Source organism: Salmo trutta, chromosome 26, assembly GCF_901001165.1.
Source record: "Salmo trutta chromosome 26, fSalTru1.1, whole genome shotgun sequence".
In the NCBI taxonomy this organism is placed as follows: Eukaryota; Metazoa; Chordata; class Actinopteri; order Salmoniformes; family Salmonidae; genus Salmo; species Salmo trutta.
Genome location: NC_042982.1, coordinates 15652702 through 15671876, shown reverse-complemented (window position 1 = coordinate 15671876; position 19175 = coordinate 15652702). Strand labels below are relative to the sequence as shown.

The window sequence follows — 19175 nt, the reverse complement described above, 5'->3', positions numbered from 1 at the left end:
TATTCACCTAATGCTTGTTTATCATAATAAAAAACTGTGTGTATGCAGTATGCTTGCCTGGGTACTTAACGTAATATGTGATGTGATATGTGATGTACTGACATTTAAACTACAAAATGTGTTGTGACATTACAAAGAATGGAATGAAAACCTGTTCTCAACACGTTTGTCACATTACCTTTGTTGTACCTACCTCAACACTTCAGAGTATTTGGAAAATAGCATGTTGACCTCTCTATTTGCACCTATCATTTGAAGGAAAATAAAAAGAGCAGTAATGTATATATCAATACAAGCTATTTACCAGACACTTTTATCAAAAGCAACTTAGTCATAAGCGCATTATTTTTTTGTACTGGTGGGACTTGGGAATTGAACCCACTATCCTAGCGTTGCAAGCTCCATGCTCTACCACATGAGCTACATTCTATTGTTAGATAAATATTTTTTCTTGTAAATGGTATCAATTGAGCCAAACATGTATAATTCTTATCTATGAAACATAGAGATACAAATGATTCCAAACCAAATGTGCATACCTGCAAGTTCAGCCTCAAACAAATCTGAAGAGTATGAAGCTGGTGTTTTACTACTGTGTGCTTTTTTCTTTTTTGCTGGAGAATTGTCACAATATGCAGATGTTTGTTCAACCTATTGCAATGAAAGAGAAAAGACAACTCAAATACTGCAACACAATCAATATGGATTTGCCTGGACTAACGTTAACTAATAAGAAACGGACATTGATATGGTTGAGTTGAGAATAGTTGTAAATACGTAAATTAGCTAGGCTATCCCAAAGGTGAATGGAATACTTGTTTTTCTAATGGCTCTGGGGAGTTTATGTACTTTTCCAGCAGATGGCATCAAAACTGCAGCATTTCCTGACCTCTTGTGCCAATTTTTGTTTTGGGCCTTTGTTGTCCATTCCCCTCCCTGTCGGTGGCATCACTCTGCCTGGCATTGGTCACTTAAACGTTTTTTCACACTCACTGCTAAAAAGTTACGTGTAGAGATACCTGCGGTTAGCTACAATGGCTGATGAGAGACTGCATTTTAACACCGTGTAACATGCTAACGTTAGCTAATGTTTCTTCGCCTGTCTAACTGAAAAATTGCAGCTAGCGAACAACAAGCTATCAGCTGCAGAAACAGCGCAGCTGACCTCGACTAACAAACCCTGCTATCTGCGTTAGTTAGCTAGAATGTTTTGCTTAAACACATCCTTAATTGATTTCAAGGTAATTTACAAAAATGCGTTATGTAAAATTGAGTAGCTAGCTACCTAAAACATTAGAAAAGTAGACGTACTTTTGCGTATCCGTTTGGTTTGCCAAATTCGAATTCCGATTGTTTTGCGCGAGCCAATCCGAAAGTTTCATAACATTTTACGAACCTACTGTTCCAAGTATTATTATTTTATAAATCCCTCAAACTTGTGAAACTTAAAAAGTTTGAAAAAATATTAAAGTCATGTCTCTGAATGTCTGTTAAAAAATCACGTCGTGAATTATTATTTTTTGGGGGATTTCGCCTGGTATTTTATTATTTTCATTGTATTCACAGGAATGTCCCTGTATTGATGTGTAATATTGTTATTATTGTTGATTACATTTTTTTTTTTAAACACTAAAATAGAAAAATAAAATACAAAAAAGGACTATTATGATATACCGCTACCTACTGTCTAGACAGTGAAGAATATTACAGACAAATCCTAAATCCTGTACCCCAAAATATTCAAGTATCTTAATGACAGTGTCTGATTATGCAATGAACCTCTGGTACTTTATATACAGTAAGTGTAACAGTGTAGGTTCCGTCCCTCTCTTCGCCCCAACCCGGGACCCTTGCACACATCAACAACTGACACCCACCGAAGCATCGTTACCCATCGCGCCACAAGAGCCACGGCCCTTGCAACGCAAGGGGAAACCCTACTTCAAGTCTCAGAGCGAGTGACGTCACTGATTGAAATGCTATTAGCGCGCACCACCGCTAACTAACTAGCCATTTCACATCGGTTACATAAGTACTGAATTGGTTGATTTTATACTTGTGCGTTTTCAGTCCATGTGCTGCCTGGCTGTCTTGTCTATAATAAATGCAGTTTTAATTCCCCTATGTTACCTGTTAATGTATTTAACTACGTCTGTATTTGAAGATAAGTGTGTTTATATGAGAAAATGAATTGCCTTTAAAATGTGTGTCTGCTGTATGAACACAACAACGACCGTCCTGATGGCTGTTTCCGAAAAACCTGTGCCTGGTCAGCACAATTGGTATAGAGTAGCTGCACCTCCCTTTATCCTCAATGGCACAGAACCACAGATAGAACAATGAGCTGTTGCAGACCAACCCAGCCAGAGCTAGTTATAACAATATTTGACATAACTACTGAAGATTTCCTCCCCTTGCAAGATTTATGTGCAGGCCCCTAGGGATCTAGGGGCAGGCCTGGTTTATGTGCAGGCCTGGTTCACCAACTACTTCTCAGACAGAGTTCAGTGTGTCAAATCGGAGGGCCTGTTGTCCAGACCTTTGGCAGTCTCTATGGGGGTACCACAGGGTTCAATTCTCGGGCCGACTCTTTTCTCTGTATATATCAATGATATAGCTCTTGCTGCGGGTGATTCCTTGGTCCACCTCTTCGCAGACAACACCATTCTGTATACATCTGGCCCCTCTTTGGATACTGTGTTAACAAACTTCCAAACGAGCTTCAATGCCATACAACACTCCTTCCGTGGCCTCCAACTGCTCTTAAACGCTAGTAAAACCAAATGCATGCTCTTCAACCAATCGCTGCCCGCACCCGCCCGCCCGACTAGCATCACTCTGGACGGTTCTGAGTTAGAATATGTGAACAACTACAAATACCTAGGTGTCTGGCTAGACTGTAAACTCTCCTTCCAGACTCATATTAAATATCTCCAATCCAAAATCAAATCTAGAATCAGCTTCCAATTTAGCAACAATGCCTCCTTCACTCACACTGCCAAACATACCCTCGTAAAACTGACTATCCTACCAATCCTCGACTTCGGCGATGTCATTTACAAAATAGCCTCCAACACTCTACTCAGCAAACTGGATGCAGTCTATCACAGTGCCATCCGTTTTGTCACCAAAGCCCCATATACCACCCACCACTGCGACCTGTATGCTCTCGTCGGCTGGCCCTCGCTACATATTCGTCACCAGTCCCACTGGCTCCAGGTAATCAAGTCTGTGCTAGGTAAAGCTCCGCCTTATCTCAGCTTACTGGTCACCATAACAACACCCACCCATAGCACGCGCTCCAGCAGGTATATGTCACTGGTCATCCCCAAAGCCAACACCTGCTTTGGCCGCCTTTCCTTCCAGTTCTCTGCTGCCAATGACTGGAACGAAATGCAAAAATCGCTGAAGTTGGAGACTTATATCTCCCTCACTAACTTTAAGCATCAGTTATCTGAGCAACTTACCGATCGCTGCAGCTGTACACAGCCCATCTGTAAATAGCCCATCCAACCACTGCTTTGCTTTATCTTGGCCAGGTTGGAGTTGTAAATGAGAACTTGTTCTCAACTGGCCTACCTGGTTAAATAAAGGTGAAATATATATTTTTTCCCATGGCAACATCTATGTTCCTTTCCACACCTCTCTGTCTGTGGGGAAATAATGAGCAATGTGCAGTAGAACAATCTGTATGTGTAGCAGTAGAACAATCTGTATGTGTAAGGATCTAATTGTGAGTAAATTATTCCAAGCGGCTATGTCACGACTTCTGCCGAAGTCGATGCCCCTCCTTGTTTGGGTGGTGCTCAGCGGCCGACGTCACCGGTCTTCTAGCCATCCTTGATCAGTTTTTCATTTTCCATTGGTTTTGTCTTGTCTTCCTACACACCTGTTTCCAATCCCATTAATTACATGTGTATTTAACCCTCTGTTTCCCCTCATATCCTTGTTGGTGATTGTTTATGTTATGTACGTGTGGATTATGTATCGGTGTGCGACGGGTTATTTTGTACGTTGGTTTTGGAGTTTGTTTTTGTAATAAATACTCCAGTTTAACCACTTTGGTTTCTCCTGCGCCTAATTTCCCTGCCACCTACATACACGGCTATGACAGGCTAGTCTTTTTTCAAGTCAAAAATCTCACACAGATATTACTGGTGACCACAAGATCAATTCAGATTATTCCAAAGGTGTACCTATAACCAACTCACTCCCGTTTTTATAATAATTACCCATGTGTAGCCTGTTGTCTCTAAGACACATTTATTTCACAATCTATTGTGCCAGTGTATCACCGAATCAATGAAGAAACACAATGCAAAAGCCCCCATATCCACTTTACATCATATAAAATTGTGTTTTTAATGTACTCAAATCAAATTTTATTTGAACACATGCGCTGAGTACTACAGGTGTAGACCTTACAGTGAAATGCTTACTTACAAGCCCTTAACCAACAATGCAGTTTTAAGAAAACACCTTAAAAAAGTAAGCAAATCGTGTTGTTAATGTCCTCGGTTGGAGACAACTATCATGTTAACTCTACATGTGATATAAGCGCAGGTTGTGTTTTGTGCATTTGCAGTACAGTAGGTTATGTTGTGTGATTTGTCATGTCTGCCTATTGTCCAGTGGTAGGAGTGAGACCTAAGATCCTTGTTTGTGTGAACATAGCTGCTCTATTCCATTCTGATCTATTCTATTCCCCTTGTAGATAATGACGATAATGGTGAATCAAATACAAGGAAAAGCTTTGCTTTCTGGAGACATGATAATCTAAGCCACTGTTTTAAGGCTATGCGGTTTTAAAGCATTTTGCCCATAAACTATTTGCCCATAAACTAAATAAATAAGACAGTTGTGAATTGAATGCAATTTCCCATGTTCTTTGCTTAGCTTATATTTGTTGACAATTTTAAACACAAAACACCACACATGTGGACACAGTACAATGCCATTAAAAGCATAGAGGATAACACAAAAAAGTGTAAAACGTATTTCCATTCTGGTTGTCTTGAAAATACATAAAAACAAAAAATATACACAAGATTATAACATGAAAACAAAATGAATCTCAAATACATCTCATCAATAGGGAGGAAACCGTATAAGGAATATGTCACGTCCTGACCAGTATAAGGGTTATTTGTTATTGTAGTTTGGTCAGGACGTGGCAGAGGGTATTTTGTTTGTGGTTCGGGGTGGTGATTTATGTAGTAGGGTGTTTGATTTATTATTTCCGGGTTTTGGTCTATGTTCTATGTTTTGTATTTCTATGTTCTTTCTGGTTTGTGGCATTTCTATGTGTAGGTTAATGGGGGTTGGACTCTCAATTGGAGGCAGGTGCTTTCTCGTTGCCTCTGATTGAGAGTCCTATATATGGGTAATTGTTTGGTGTACTATTGTGGGAGATTGTTTCTTGTTTTGCCTGTGTGAGCATGACAAGACTTTTGTTGTTTGTGAATTCTTTGTTTTTGTTATTTTGGTGTTCTCTTTATTTTAAAATAAATACAAGATGAGCATCCACATTCCTGCTGCGTTTTGGTCCTCTATACCCGACGACAACCGTTACAGAATAAAATAGATGACCAAATAACGTTAGTTGAAACAATTACACTTTCTTTAACCTGTACAGGATCGGTGTCCCCCACCCGCGGGATGGTTGAGCTAACGTGCGCTAATGTAATTAGCATTAGGTTGTAAGTAACAAAAACATTTCCCAGGGCATAGACATGGCTGTGGACAGAACTGCAGAATCTCCACATGAGACCTGGACAAAGTCTGAGGACAAAGTGAGGGAAATGATCTCTGAGAAATTGAAGATGGACCACAGGAAGACTGAGGTGGAGAGCTCCCACATGACTGGAAAACCCATCGCCGGCCCAGGTAATAGGCTCAGGTCGATAGTGGTCAAGTTCCTGAGGTTCAAGGGCAAGGTAGTTGTTCTGGAAAGAGCCAAGAACTTGAGAGGAACGTATTTCTTCCTCAACGAGGACTATCCTGAAGCTGTGAGCCAGAAGAGGAGAGAACTGATCCCAGCCATGAAAGCTGCCAGAGCGCGTGGGGACATTGCTTACATCCACTATGACAGGCTCATTGTCCACCCTCCCTCCCAGAAGGGATAAGAGAGCCAAGCCTATGGGTTTGTAGCTTTAACCCCGCAGCACACACACAAATTGATTGATGGACTGCTGAATGTATATCTTTTTTTATCTTGCTTTGTTTGCTCTTTTCAGTATTATGTCTATCTCTGATAAGCTACCCAGGAAAGGGCTGAAAGTGGCTCATATTAATATATGTAGCCATAGAAATAATGTTCATGAAATCAATAACTTGCTAACATCAGATAACATTCAGATATTAAACATTTCTGAGACTCAGTTAGATAATTCATTTGATGATACATCAGTAGCAATACAAGGATATAACATCTATAGATGATACCTAAATGCTTATGGGGGAGGTGTTGCTGTATATATTCAGAGCCATATCCCTGTAATGCTTAGAGAAGATCTTATGTCAAGTGTTATTGAAGTGTTGTGGTTGCAGGTTCACTTGGCACATCTAAAGCCTTTTCTTTTGGGGTGTAACTATAGGCCACCAGGTGCTAACAGTCCGTATCTAAATAATATATGTGAAATGCTTGATAGTGTATGTGATATAAACAGAGAGATCTACTTTCTTGGGGACCTGATTATTGACTGGTTTTCATCAAGCTGTCCGCTCAAGAGGAAGCTTCTTGCTATAGCCAGTGCCTGTAATGTGGTTCAGGTTATTAATCAACCTACCAGTGTGTTTACAAACACTACAGGAACAAGATCATCCACATGTTTCGATCACATTTTTACTAATGCTGTAGAACTTTGTTCTAAAGCTCTATCTGTACCCATTGGATGCAGTGATCACTATATCCAGGAAAGCCAAAGTTCCAACAGCTGGACCTAAAATAGTGTATAAGAAATCATACAATTCTTTTTTCTGTGACTCTTATGTGGATGATGTTAAAAATATTTGTTGGTAGGATGTGATTAATGAGGAGCATCCAGACGCTGCACTTTATGAATTTATGAAATTTCTTCTTCCAATTATTGATAAACATGCACCTGTTAAGAAACTGACTGTTAGAACTGTTAAGGTTCCATGGATTGATGAGGAATTGTAAAACTGTATGGTTGAAAGAGATGGTGCAAAAGGAATGGCTAATAAGTCTGGCTGCACATCTGACTGGTTGACTTACTGCAAATTGAGAAATTATGTGACTAAACTCAACCAAAAGAAGAATAAACTTTATTATGAAGCCAAAATCAATGATATAAAGAATGATGGGAAAAAACTTCAGAGCACTTTAAATGATATTATGGGCATAAAGACAAATTCGACTCCATCTTTCATCGAATCAGATGGCTTATTCATCACAAAACCATTTGATGTTGCCAATTATTTTAATTATTATTTTATTGGCAAAGTGGGCAAACTTAGGCAGGAAATGCCAACAACGAACAGTGCGTAATTGTATTCATGCATAAAAAAACAAATAATGAAAGAAAAACATTGCAAGTTTGAATTTTGTAAAGTTAGTGTGGGAGAGGTGGGAAAATTATTGTTATCGATCAATAATGACAACCCTCCTGCCATTGACAATTTAGATGGAAAGCTACGGGGGATGGTAGCTGACGCTATATCCACTCATATCTGTCATATTTTTTATCTGAGCCTAGAGGAAAGTCTTTATCCTCAGGCCAGGAGGGAAGCCAAAGTAATTCCGCTACCCAAGAGTGGTAAAGCAACCTTTACTGGTTCTAACAGCAGACCTATAAGTTTGCTGCCAGCGCTTAACAAACTGTTGTAAAACATTGTGTTTGACCAAATACAATGCTATTTTCTGTAAACAAATTAACAACAGACTTCCAGCATGCTTATAGAGAAGGGCATTCAACATGTACTGCACTGACACAAATGACTGATGATTGGTTGAAAGAAATCGATAATAAGAAGATTGTGGGAGCTGTACTTTTAGATTTCAGTGCAGCCTTTGATGTTATTGACCATAACCTGTTATAGAAAAAACTTATGTGCTATGGCTTTTCAACCTCTGCCATAATGTGGATTCAGAGCTATCTATCTAATAGAACTCAAAGGGTTTTCTTTAATTGGAGCTTCTCTAATGTCAAACATGTAAGTGTGGTGTACCGCAAGGCAACTCTCTAGGCCCTCTACACTTTTCTATTATTACCAATGACCTGCAACTGGCATTAAACAAAGCATGTGTGTCCATGTATGCTGATGATTCTACCATATACGCATCAGCAACCACAGCTAATGACGTCTCTGAAACCCTTAACAAAGAGTTACAGTCTGTTTTGGAATGGGTGGCCAGTAATAAACTAGTCCTGAACATCTCTAAAACTAAGAGCATTGTATTTGGTTCAAATCATTCCTGAAGTGCTAGACCTCAGCTGAATCTGGTAATGAATGGTGTGGCTGTTGAACAAGTTGAGGAGACTAAATTACTTGGAGTTACCTTAGATTGTAAACTGTCATGGTCAAAACATATAGATTCAATGGTTGTAAAGATGGGGAGAAGTCTAGCCGTAATAAAGAGATGCTCTGCTTTTTTGACACCACACTTCAAAAAGCAAGTTCCGCAGGCTCTAGTTTTGTATAATCTTGATTATTGTCCGGTCGTGTGGTCCAGTGCTGCAAGGAAAGACATAGTTAAGCTGCAGCTGGCCTAGAACAGAGCGGCACATTTTGCTCTTAATTGTAATCAGAGGGCTGATATAAATACTATGCATGCCAGTCTCTCTTGGCTAAGAGTTGAGGAGAGACTGACTGCATCACTTCTTCTTTTTATAAGAAACATTAATGTGTTGAAAATGAATTGTTTGCATAGTCAACTTACACACAGCTCTGACACACACATTTATCCCACCAGATATGCCACCAGGGGTCTTTTCAGTCCCCAAATCCAGAACAAATTCAAGAAAGCGCACAGTATTATATAGAGCCCTTATTGCATGGAACTTCCTTCCATCTCATATTGCTCAAATAAACAGCAAACCTGGTTTCAAATAACAGCTCAACGCCTCTCCCCTATTTGACCCAGATAGTTTCTGTGTATGCATTGACATGTAGGCTACAGGTGCCTTTTAAAACATGTATGTAGTTCTGTCCTTGAGCTGTTCTTGTCTATTGATGTTCTGTATTATGTAATTCTGTATTACGTTTCATGTTTTGTGTGGACCCTAGGAAGAGTAGCTGCTGCTTTTGCAACAGCTAATGGGGATCCTAATAAAATACCAAAAATACCAAATCCAACTCGGAATTGTACATCGGGAACTCTGGCCTCTTTCTTGAGCTATGACCTGAAGATCATTGACGTCATCATGATTCAACCTTTTTTTCTGAGTTCCCAGTTGTCTTGAAAGCACCATAAATCCAGAGAATGCCAGACTTTGATGACAAAGTATGATGACAAAATTTGCCCATGAAGGACCGCCGCGCCACCTTCCTATTCAAGTGAGCACAGCACAACAAGGTGAGTCCAAAAACGTTTTATATGCTGCTGCATAAATTACGTAATATGCCAGGGAGATATGTATACTGTAGCTAAGAAAGTAATACTAAGTGTATGTTGTGTAGTAAGCTGTTAGTAGCCTATGTGCCTCACCCTAATAATTTGATATATTTTCACCTCTTAATTTCGCCTTCTGTTCTGACTTGGTGGTGCACATGTACCTATAACCTGTTTTGGAGAAATCATAGAATATTGCAAGAGCGTTCATTGTCTGCTTAAATGCTCCTTTATTTATCCTACGGTTCTGACTTTGTGTACAGGGAGAACACTATAAGAACCGCTAAAACAAATAGTTATATTGACTACGTCCATCCTAGCTCGCTCATTAATGTCTTAATCGAAATTGCCTTTTATCAGCTCGTCGTCCCCTTATGCCATAGTTTGTACATCTCAATTGTCAGTTGAAACCACATTTGTTTAAGCAAGTCAGCCATTTCAGCTAAGGCAGTAAATGAGGCTGAATTAACTGTTTCACTGCCAGACAAGGCTCTGTCTGATAGCCAGTTGTAGCAGTGGTATAATGCAATTAATGTATTGTTTAATGTGGTGTAGTGACTTTGCTGGCATGCATCCCACATATTTTTCATAATTTATATATACAGAATTGGTTGTATATCATGTTGGATATTTTTTAATTACATCCACTCATTCAAGATACAAAAAAGTCGCTAACAATGGGCAAATTCATTTTCCTTTGCTTGGTGCCCGGTGTGAGCAGAGTTAATCATTATTTATACATTCCATTGGTCCTTAACAAAAATCTCCACCAACCCGAGGCTCCGGGCCATGCAAAACGAGCTCGACCAATGCCACTAGCAGAATTTGCTTAGGGAGGTGGGTGATGGGGGACGTGCCTCCTACGCTTACTCCAATCGCCACTCGAATGAGCTCTTCTCGTTACCTAAACGAAACATACACAAACATGGCGACAAGACAGACAGTCAAGATGCTGTCTCCTCTTAGGTTTACAATATATTTGTTATTTTTCTTTTCTCCCGGGACATTTTCTTCCACCCTTCGTCTGCATCGAGACCAGCGTTTCTTGCTACCGCAGGACAGGGGGTTTTCTACGGTTAACGCAAAGGAAGAATTTATCCAAGGAATAGGCGCGGATGCGAAGCGACGAGCTGCACGTAGTGCAAGGGAAGACATAGCTCCGGGCATGTATCAGCATCGCAATCGGCGGAGTGCAGTCGAACCACCCGTGCCAAAGGTGTATGGACAGGTAATGCACTACTTCTCCAGTAGTAACTACAATTCTACTGAAAGCAGGTCTCACGTCACAATCGGAAGGCTATCCTAAGTTAACTACAGTAGCTAGTTAGGTTTAGCAGCTAGCTAGTTTAGTAACGGACCTCAGCAGCCTATATGGCTTTCTCATTTCATGCGCGACCCTTGCCGAGGAGAGGTGAAGAGCAAATAACCAAAGCCAGGCTGTCGAAGTCAGTCTAGCTTATTGCCAAGTGTGTGATTATCAGTACCACTAGCTAGGTAGCTACTATACTTTTTTAGAACAGACTGTCCCCTTTCAGCATATGATGCCATGGCGGACTCTTTCTTCCCAATGTAAGGCTTGAGCTACCACAGAATGCTCTGGCATAATCTATTAAATTACGCCACTCTATCTAGTAAACAAACCCTCCGTTTTAAAGTCTACCTGCAGACCGACACGCATGTATTGCACAAGGTCTTTGAATTATCTTCTTGACCAACCCAATACAGTATTTTCTTTTATCTGACCAGTTTTTCTGAAACCTGGTGATCATAGCATATCATCACAATCACACAGTTTTGTCTGGAAAATCCAAATTACAGTATACATAAACTTAGCAGTAACACACAATCATAGCTGGGGGACAGACATCAACAACAACATCATTCTAATTAGCCAAGACTGACACAATAGTCTTCCCAATGTGGAGATGCATGCCTTATTGGAGGGTGCAAATGTGAAGAGCCAATAGTGGCAGTCTTTGCATATTTGATTTTTGTTATGGTTGATTTTTGTAAGACGTTGAAGCCTCTTTGCTGAGTATCTCTATAATGTGATTTGTTATTTATCACGGTAGTCTGCTCTTCAGTATTCCCTGCATTCCACACATCCTCAAATTGGATCAGAAATGGTTGCTTATGTGATCCGTTTTGGATATAATATTTAGCCACTTTGGGATTCCTCTGCTGGTCAGATGTCGTGTTTTGTTCTGGAGGGTGTTCATTGAATCAGATGTGTATTTAGGTTAACTGTAGGCAAGATGATGTCTTCTTGGAATGAGAGTAAGCTGTTGTTTAGCCCCCCCCCCCTTCAGAAATCCCAAAAAGCACACTGTTTTTTCCACCGAACAGTAAATAAACACTGACAGTGTCTCCCCACACACCCATTTCCCAAACTATGAAAGCCAATTTCTTCAGGGATTAAATGGCTTTTTTCATTAGATAGGGCACCCATGGGATTCAGCCTAGAAGTTTCTAAAGGTGCTGCAGCGAAAATTCAGAAAATTCACAGAAAGGTACATACTTTGTTTATAAATAAATTGCTTTTTGTAGCAACTGTAGGGCTGTTATTTTGGCATTTAAGTTCAAGTAAGCTTCCAGTCCCCCGTCCCTAACCATACTGAGCTATATAGATCCCGATATAGATGTATTTCTCCCTTTTAAATTGAATTGTTGTACAAATCTGTACCGGATGTTGTCAGTGTGTGTGTGTGAAATGTGGATACAGTTAAGCAATTTCTTAGTTTAAGAACTAGGAATGTGGCTTTAGAGTTCCAGCTAATTGACCAAAGATTTAGCCATCATTCCTGATAAGTAGAAAAAATAAACTCTGAGACATGACTTCCAGTAAAAACCCTTAGTCATACGGTGGAGGCAGTCACGGAGGGGGCTGTATTGTGAAATTCAAGCAGGGAGTGTGACTGAAACATGCCTTGAGCATCTGCCAGTCGAGATTCTCACTCAAAACAAACAAGAGAGCCAGGCCTCTAGTCTAGACCTCGGTCCTGTTCAGCAGATACAGAACGTCTTGAAACGGAGTGAAATGCAGAGGTCATACCTGAACTTGTCCAATAGTGGTTTTGTGTTGCTTTGCAAATTGTTTTGCTAGTGCGTGCCCTACTCAACACACCCCTGAAGTCGCTCAATCTAGCCAGTCAACAGTTTCCCACAGTTCACAAACATCTCCAGGGAAATAATATGGCACACTCTAAAGGTGTGTTGCAAGCAGGATCTGGTTCCCTGCCACATGACCCATAGTAAACAGATCGAACAGGGTTTGTGCATAAGACCACAATACAAGTGTCATGTGCCATGGTGATGTTTGGCTTGGGGAATTCTTGGCTGTACTCATTTTCCTCATTAGTGTTCATAGGGGTCATTATGTCACACGTAAGGAGCCTAGTCAAATATATTCATCAATACTACTATGGTGCCTGGACTTGTTCTGATGCATGTCGTCTAGCCTAATTCTATGAGCCTGTGTGAGCAAGAAGGATACATATGTTTACAGTTTTGTGTCGAGTTTCAATAGATTAGGCCTAATGTAGTAGGACAACTGATACTGTTTGCTAACTGCAGCAAAGCGAGTGCCGGGTAAAAATAGGTGCCATGGTAATCAATGAGAATCCTGATAATCTTTGATCATCATAAAGAAGTCATGGTTGAATATCTGCAGTTTTATTGCTGTCTCATTCATTATTTCGGCGTGTGTGTGTAAGCCGGCGAGCGATAGAACAAGCATTGGCAAGTTATACCAGCTAGGTCCCCTTCAAACATTTCATTGGTTTCTTTTGGGTTTGTATATCATTTACTACAGTCTGTCACAGTCTATGACAGATCCTTTCAGGACTACAATTAGACTAGTTTTTGACCCTTCAAACACACACTTACTGTTTCGGAGTGAATTTACTGCGAGTTGCAGTAACGAAGGTGAACAATGCAGATATGGAAAAGGTATGTCCAAACGTGTATTTTCTCTGCTGTGTGTGTGTGTTTGTAAGTTGCATTTCAGCTGACTAGTCTCTCAAGGCCAGATGATAGACGTACTAAATCACCTGAATGAATGAGCTGAATTAATGTGTTTGTGCAGGACCAACTTAACCTCCCGAAGAACACACACACACACACACACACACACACACACACACACACACACACACACACAAAGCTCACCTGAAGTCTCACTTCAAGCTTGTTTCTCACATTTTACCCCAACAGAATGTGCCAGGCACTCATTAATGTTTTGCTATCTGGCTACTCTTCAGCTGGCAACAGCATCCAGACATTCAGCACGATCTGCCATGTTAACCCACTTATCATTCAGCCTTGTGAAGAAGGACTCTAGTCTCTGTGAAGGAGGCTATTTCAGAGATTCCACAGAGCAGAGCAGACCTTTACATAACATAGCCGAGCCCAGACTACACCATGGAGAGATAAACTAGCCTGTAACACATTGATATTAGGGCCTGTCACAGCTAGTTGGTCATCATTCAGTGTATATAACAAAAAAAAAACTATTGTGCGGCATGACTGTCACAGACAGTGGTGCGATTGGGCTGGATCCAGCCATAAATACACACTGGTAGATTGAAAATGTAATGAATGCCAGTTCTGCAGCAGGCGATGATGTCATTGTCGGTTCAGCTCCGCTCCAACGGTGACACTCTGTCAGCAGTTGTTCATTCTGCTCTCTTGAATAATGAAGGAGAACATGGTGGGGGAGATGTAAATACTCTCCCTATTTCACAGGGGGTTTTCTTTGCTTGTTGTTCTTGTTGAGGAAAACAGATTGAAGTAGTAGAACCAAGGTTGTGTTTAGTAGGGCACAAAACCATTTTGTCACCGGAAACGAAAATGAGTGTTTCTTGGACAAGTTCAGGTATTAGCCTACCTTCCCGTTTCACTCGTTTCAAAACAATTTCTCTCTACTGAACACACCCGTGCTTCTCAAAGAAGGGAGGGTACATGAGGGGAGAAAAGGAGAGAAAATATTTTTGGGGCACCACAAAAGCGTCTCCTGGATTACCAATGAAAACAATTTTGAGGAGAGTCCAGATTGATGTGACTGACGTGCCTCGTTGATATTGTGCTTTTGAGTTTGGACTGATGGAATCAGCATTGACCAGTCTCCTTCAGACACTCGGCAATGGCTTTTGTAAAGCATGGTTTGCGTACCTCCTTTTCCATTCTGATGGGGTTTTGCAACTGACATCAATCTAGCTTTGTCCGGATAGTGCCAATAGAGCATGAGCTGTGAGCTATGGACAGATTAATTTACTGTTCCTCTCTGGTGAGTTTCAAGGTTTGTCAGAGATAATAATGTTGAATAATTTGGGGCTTGTTAGATGCTTCCAGAGCTTATGTCAATGCACTAGTGCAAAGGACTGAGTAGTGTTAGAATCCCTGGCACTTGCTTGGTAAAGACTGCTGGTCGCCCGTCCTAATGCCCCAGTGACCAACATGCTGCCTAATAAACAGATGTGCTGAGTCACTTCTTTCTTTGCCACTTTTAACTATCACACTAGCAAACTCAACATCTGGAATCTTGACTATCTATGCTAAAACCGTTTGGCAGAGCTAAACAGGACTCTATCGCTATGATCAAAGTTAGGCACATTTTCAGGCCCAACATTTACATTTTCAAGGCCTCAATTGGAGCAGTACTTTCAGAGTTTCTTAACCTAGAGGTGCAACGTCGCAAGACTCCTGGGAACGAAAACAACTTTATATTGAAGGAGTGCCTTTGATTTGACGGCCTGCACGCGCAGTTCAGCGCTAGACGACCGTTTGACCCGATGACGTGTTTCTACGCCTGAGCTTAGCTAGCCAACGTCTCCATGACATCACCTACAAGTGTGATCAGGGATTTCTATTGGAGAAGCAGTTTTAGGCCATCTTCATACTGTGCTGTCTTTGGTAGTATCGTCAATCACTTGCAAGACCACAAGCAATAGGAGATGTCATTGTGCTCAAGCCCCAAAATGTCTCCACACAATGATTAGACCTATTATTCATTTGATCACAAATCCAAATAGGATGCAGTTAGTCAGTCCCATCTACTCTAAAAGCTGTATTATGAGATATAGCTAAAGGTAGCCAGACCTTTTGGGACCCAACAGACGACAGTGAGTTTTTGAGGCCCTAACCCCAAGTATAGTACAATGCTTCACCTAACTGGAGATGGTTGGAGTGAGGCTCATGTCATTACCTGATGTTAATGGCCGGTTTTGTTGTCGAGCTCGGCTAGAGGAATAGATTGTGTCTCATGCTGCCATTTGCAGCAGTTTACCAGTGCCATCACTCTCCTGATTCAGCTGTGTCAGGAGGACCACACCGCCCCCCTTTTACATGGTCCGCGGGCAATGAGGCTTAAAAGGCTCTGAGATTTACCGCAGAGTCATCTCAGCCTTGAAGAAGGCCTTGCCTTTGGCTCAGCTGACCTCCTGGGATGCGTTCAGTAGGGCCCGCCATAGCGAAATGTTTTAAAACCTTCTGAATGAGCGTTTCGTATTAGACAAGTCCAGTTAGTTGAAGTGGTCGACTATTTTGGAACTCTGTTTCTCAGGCAATGAGAATGTTATATGACATGGAACGAGTTACCTTATTACAATGTTCATGCTGAAATCATGCTTTTTAAAACAACAAATTCTTGTAGGCTATTTTGTAGCAATTTGCAGCAGAAATCACATTCCATTACTAAGTCTACAAGCCGTAGTACCAACAGATGGTGTAAAGTTACCACTGAAAGAAGAGGAGCGTTTGTTTATCATTTATACAGAAATGACGGTCTTTGTGTTGTCCAAGTCTGAAGAAATACTGTAGTGTAGGGAGAAAACTGAGCTTTTTGAAGACTCATAGCCCACTGCAGAATGATAAATTAAGAATGAGAGAGGGGAGCGCTCGGATGAGAGGTAAAGGCAGTGGGATTTAAAATGACATACTTTTTGGGGATTCACACTTCACAGACTTATTTTCAGAGCTGCACCAATGGAGCATTAGCGTTTGATTGAGCTGTGCCTTCTGCTTTTACACTACTACGTCTAGCACAAGCACTTAGTATAGCAGCATTGTGTTGTTTCACACAGTGAAGGCCTTTGACAGTGGGAAATGTGATGTAAAGCTGGTCACTGCTTGTTTTCACTGTCTCACACACACACACACACACACACACACACACACACACACACACACACACACACACACACACACACAAGGAGGGAGAGGAGCCTTTAGCAAGGTGCTCCTCGCAAGGTCATAACAATAAGACCACGAAGTGCGTTGCCATAGTAACGTGCATCAGTAAGCTTCCCCGGATAAAAGGATGAATAAAGAAAAGCACGACAGCTCTGTTCAATACACCAGACACAGCCAGGCAAGGTACAGCAACATTTCACAGAGGGATTTCTACCAGCTAAGAAGATTCCGGAAACCCAGCAAAATCATTACAATGTCTAGCTGATATCAAATTTGTTATGAAATGCTATTATGGTCCAAGGACGTTTATCGGAGATAAAAGCGACTGTAATCTATCAGATATTGGCCTCGTGTTGAGCTGCATTTTGATTAAACAGAACAAAAATACATCAGGTCAGTTGAGAGATTGTTCTTTTGTTTGCAGGCCAACCTGAACGATTCCCATAACCAGATGGTGGTGCACTGGGCCGGGGAGAAGAGCAATGTCATCGTTGCGCTGGCCAGAGACAGTGTCGGAGCCACAGGTCCCAAGACTAGCTCGGTGAGTACACAGTAGTACACTTCCTGCGACTACAGGAGTACACTTCCTGTGAGTACACTAATGTAGTAGCCTACATTTCCTGTAAGTACATTAACACACCTTGTGTGCGGGATGGGGATCCACAATCACGCGACACAAACATATCCATGAACCTATCCACCACTACATAGCATAACGCCTGCATGTTGCTTTACAGCCGTGCTGTTTTCAGCTACTTTGAATCTTCTCCTTCCCTCTCAGTTCACATTGCCCTCTTTTCAATCTTACTATGGACTGTACAGTTCAGATTTTTCCCCCATTCAAATGAAGACTCCTTTGTTCAAGGTACCATGGCAGAAATGACAATACTGGTTTAACCACCGTTTGGTTGTGTAATGTAGTGTTTGTGTATCCATGTGTGTTTGTGTGCGTGAACACGTGCATGTTATTGTGTGTGCGCATGGGAGCCCATTGGTCAGTGACAGGCCACATGATGTCAGTGCTGCGAGGCCCAGACCTGTTCCACTGTGCTAATATGATGGCCTCTCCTGCCTGCCAGCCGTGTGCTTCCACTCCACTCCTCGATGAGATTCACTGAGCCATGGATGAATCCCTCCATCTGTTACATCTCTCTCTCTACTCTTTCTGCTTTTGATGATATCAGCTTCCTATGCTGTCTGATACTCACGCTCAGCCTACAGTAACCCACACAACCCCCACTGCTTTTGTTCATAGTGTAAGAAGGACCTCCCGTGCTCCTCAAGGGGTTAACTTTAGATGTTTGAAAAAAGTTGTTTAAACTAAACTGCAGAGATACCACTGGTGAAGGACAGTTTGTTTGAACAAGAATTGTTAGTTTTGTGTCTCTCTCTCCACTCCCAGTTCAGTACGTTCCTCGACATGACTTCCAGTCGGCGTTGTGGGTTCAGTGGGTTTTGTGTGCTGTTCTCTGTGGTCTGAGCTCCTTGGTCTCTGGCACTCTGATGGGAATCTGAGAGCTCTGACCTCACTCATGTATTGTCTTGGGTAGAGTCTGCAGGACAGAACAGAACAGCGCGGAACACTAAACGCCTCTTAACATTCTGGATTGGAGTTCTCTCTTAAAGGAACTACAGTTCCACTCTGTAGTCACTTAACATGGACAAAGCTTTTTCCCAAGTATTGTGTTTCTCTCCGTAGATGGAAAGTCTAGCTACTGCCTAAATGCTTTGATTCCTTTTAGAGTCAGTTAATGGCCTCCCTCCCAATACACCATTCTAAAATCATTTTGTCCTCTACTACAAACGTGTCCTTCATCAAAAAGCATTCAGAAAATCGAACTTGACGAAGCCTAATCTTTTTCTGTCCATAAAGCATCACATCAAAAAGTACTGTGATAGCGGATTTCACTTGTTTACCGTGTACCATCACTTCCATGTTCTCACCTCTTTCCTCTCTCCTCTGTCACATGGTAGGTGTACGTGTCTTACGACTATGGAACCAGCTTCTCCCCCATCTCAGAGAGGTTTCAGCTGAGTGGGGAGAAGGAGAAAGAGGGGAACAAGCAGGTCATCTCCCAGTTCTATCACAGCCCCGCTGACAATAAGAGGGTAAGTGGCTGAAGACCATAGAGGTACCTACACTGAGTGTACAAGGCATTAGGAACACCTTCCTAATATTGAGTTGCGTCCTCTTTTGCCCTCAGAACAGCCTCAATTTGTCAGGGCATGTACTCTACAAGGTGTTTAAAGCGTTCAACAGGGATGCTGGCCTATGTTGACTCCAATGCTTCCCACAGTTGTGTCAAGGTGGCTGGATGTCATTTTAGTGATGGACCATTACACATTAAAAATAAAATAAAAAATTCTCCCATTTTTCTCCCAATTTTGAACTTGTTACATTGTTGCAACTCCC

General features: G+C 41.5%; 1 protein-coding gene and 1 long non-coding RNA gene across 2 annotated transcripts in view; one reads left to right on the top strand and one right to left on the bottom strand.

Moving 5' to 3' along the window:
- Nucleotides 1-539: 539 nt before the first annotated feature.
- LOC115163961 (uncharacterized) lies at nt 540-1401 on the bottom strand. Its single transcript, XR_003869847.1, has 3 exons — nt 1312-1401; nt 890-995; nt 540-651 (listed from the first exon to the last, which is right to left on the bottom strand). It is a non-coding gene; the product is annotated as an uncharacterized LOC115163961 (long non-coding RNA).
- Nucleotides 1402-10442: 9041 nt separating this feature from the next.
- LOC115162808 (sortilin-related receptor-like) overlaps nt 10443-19175 on the top strand; it is a 52540-nt gene continuing 43807 nt past the window's right edge. Inside the window, exons 1-3 of the mRNA XM_029714229.1 lie at nt 10443-10802; nt 17187-17303; nt 18737-18871. Of these exons, the coding sequence (XP_029570089.1) occupies nt 10461-10802; nt 17187-17303; nt 18737-18871 (594 nt within the window). The 5' untranslated portion in view covers nt 10443-10460. The remainder of the gene's footprint in view (nt 10803-17186; nt 17304-18736; nt 18872-19175) is intronic.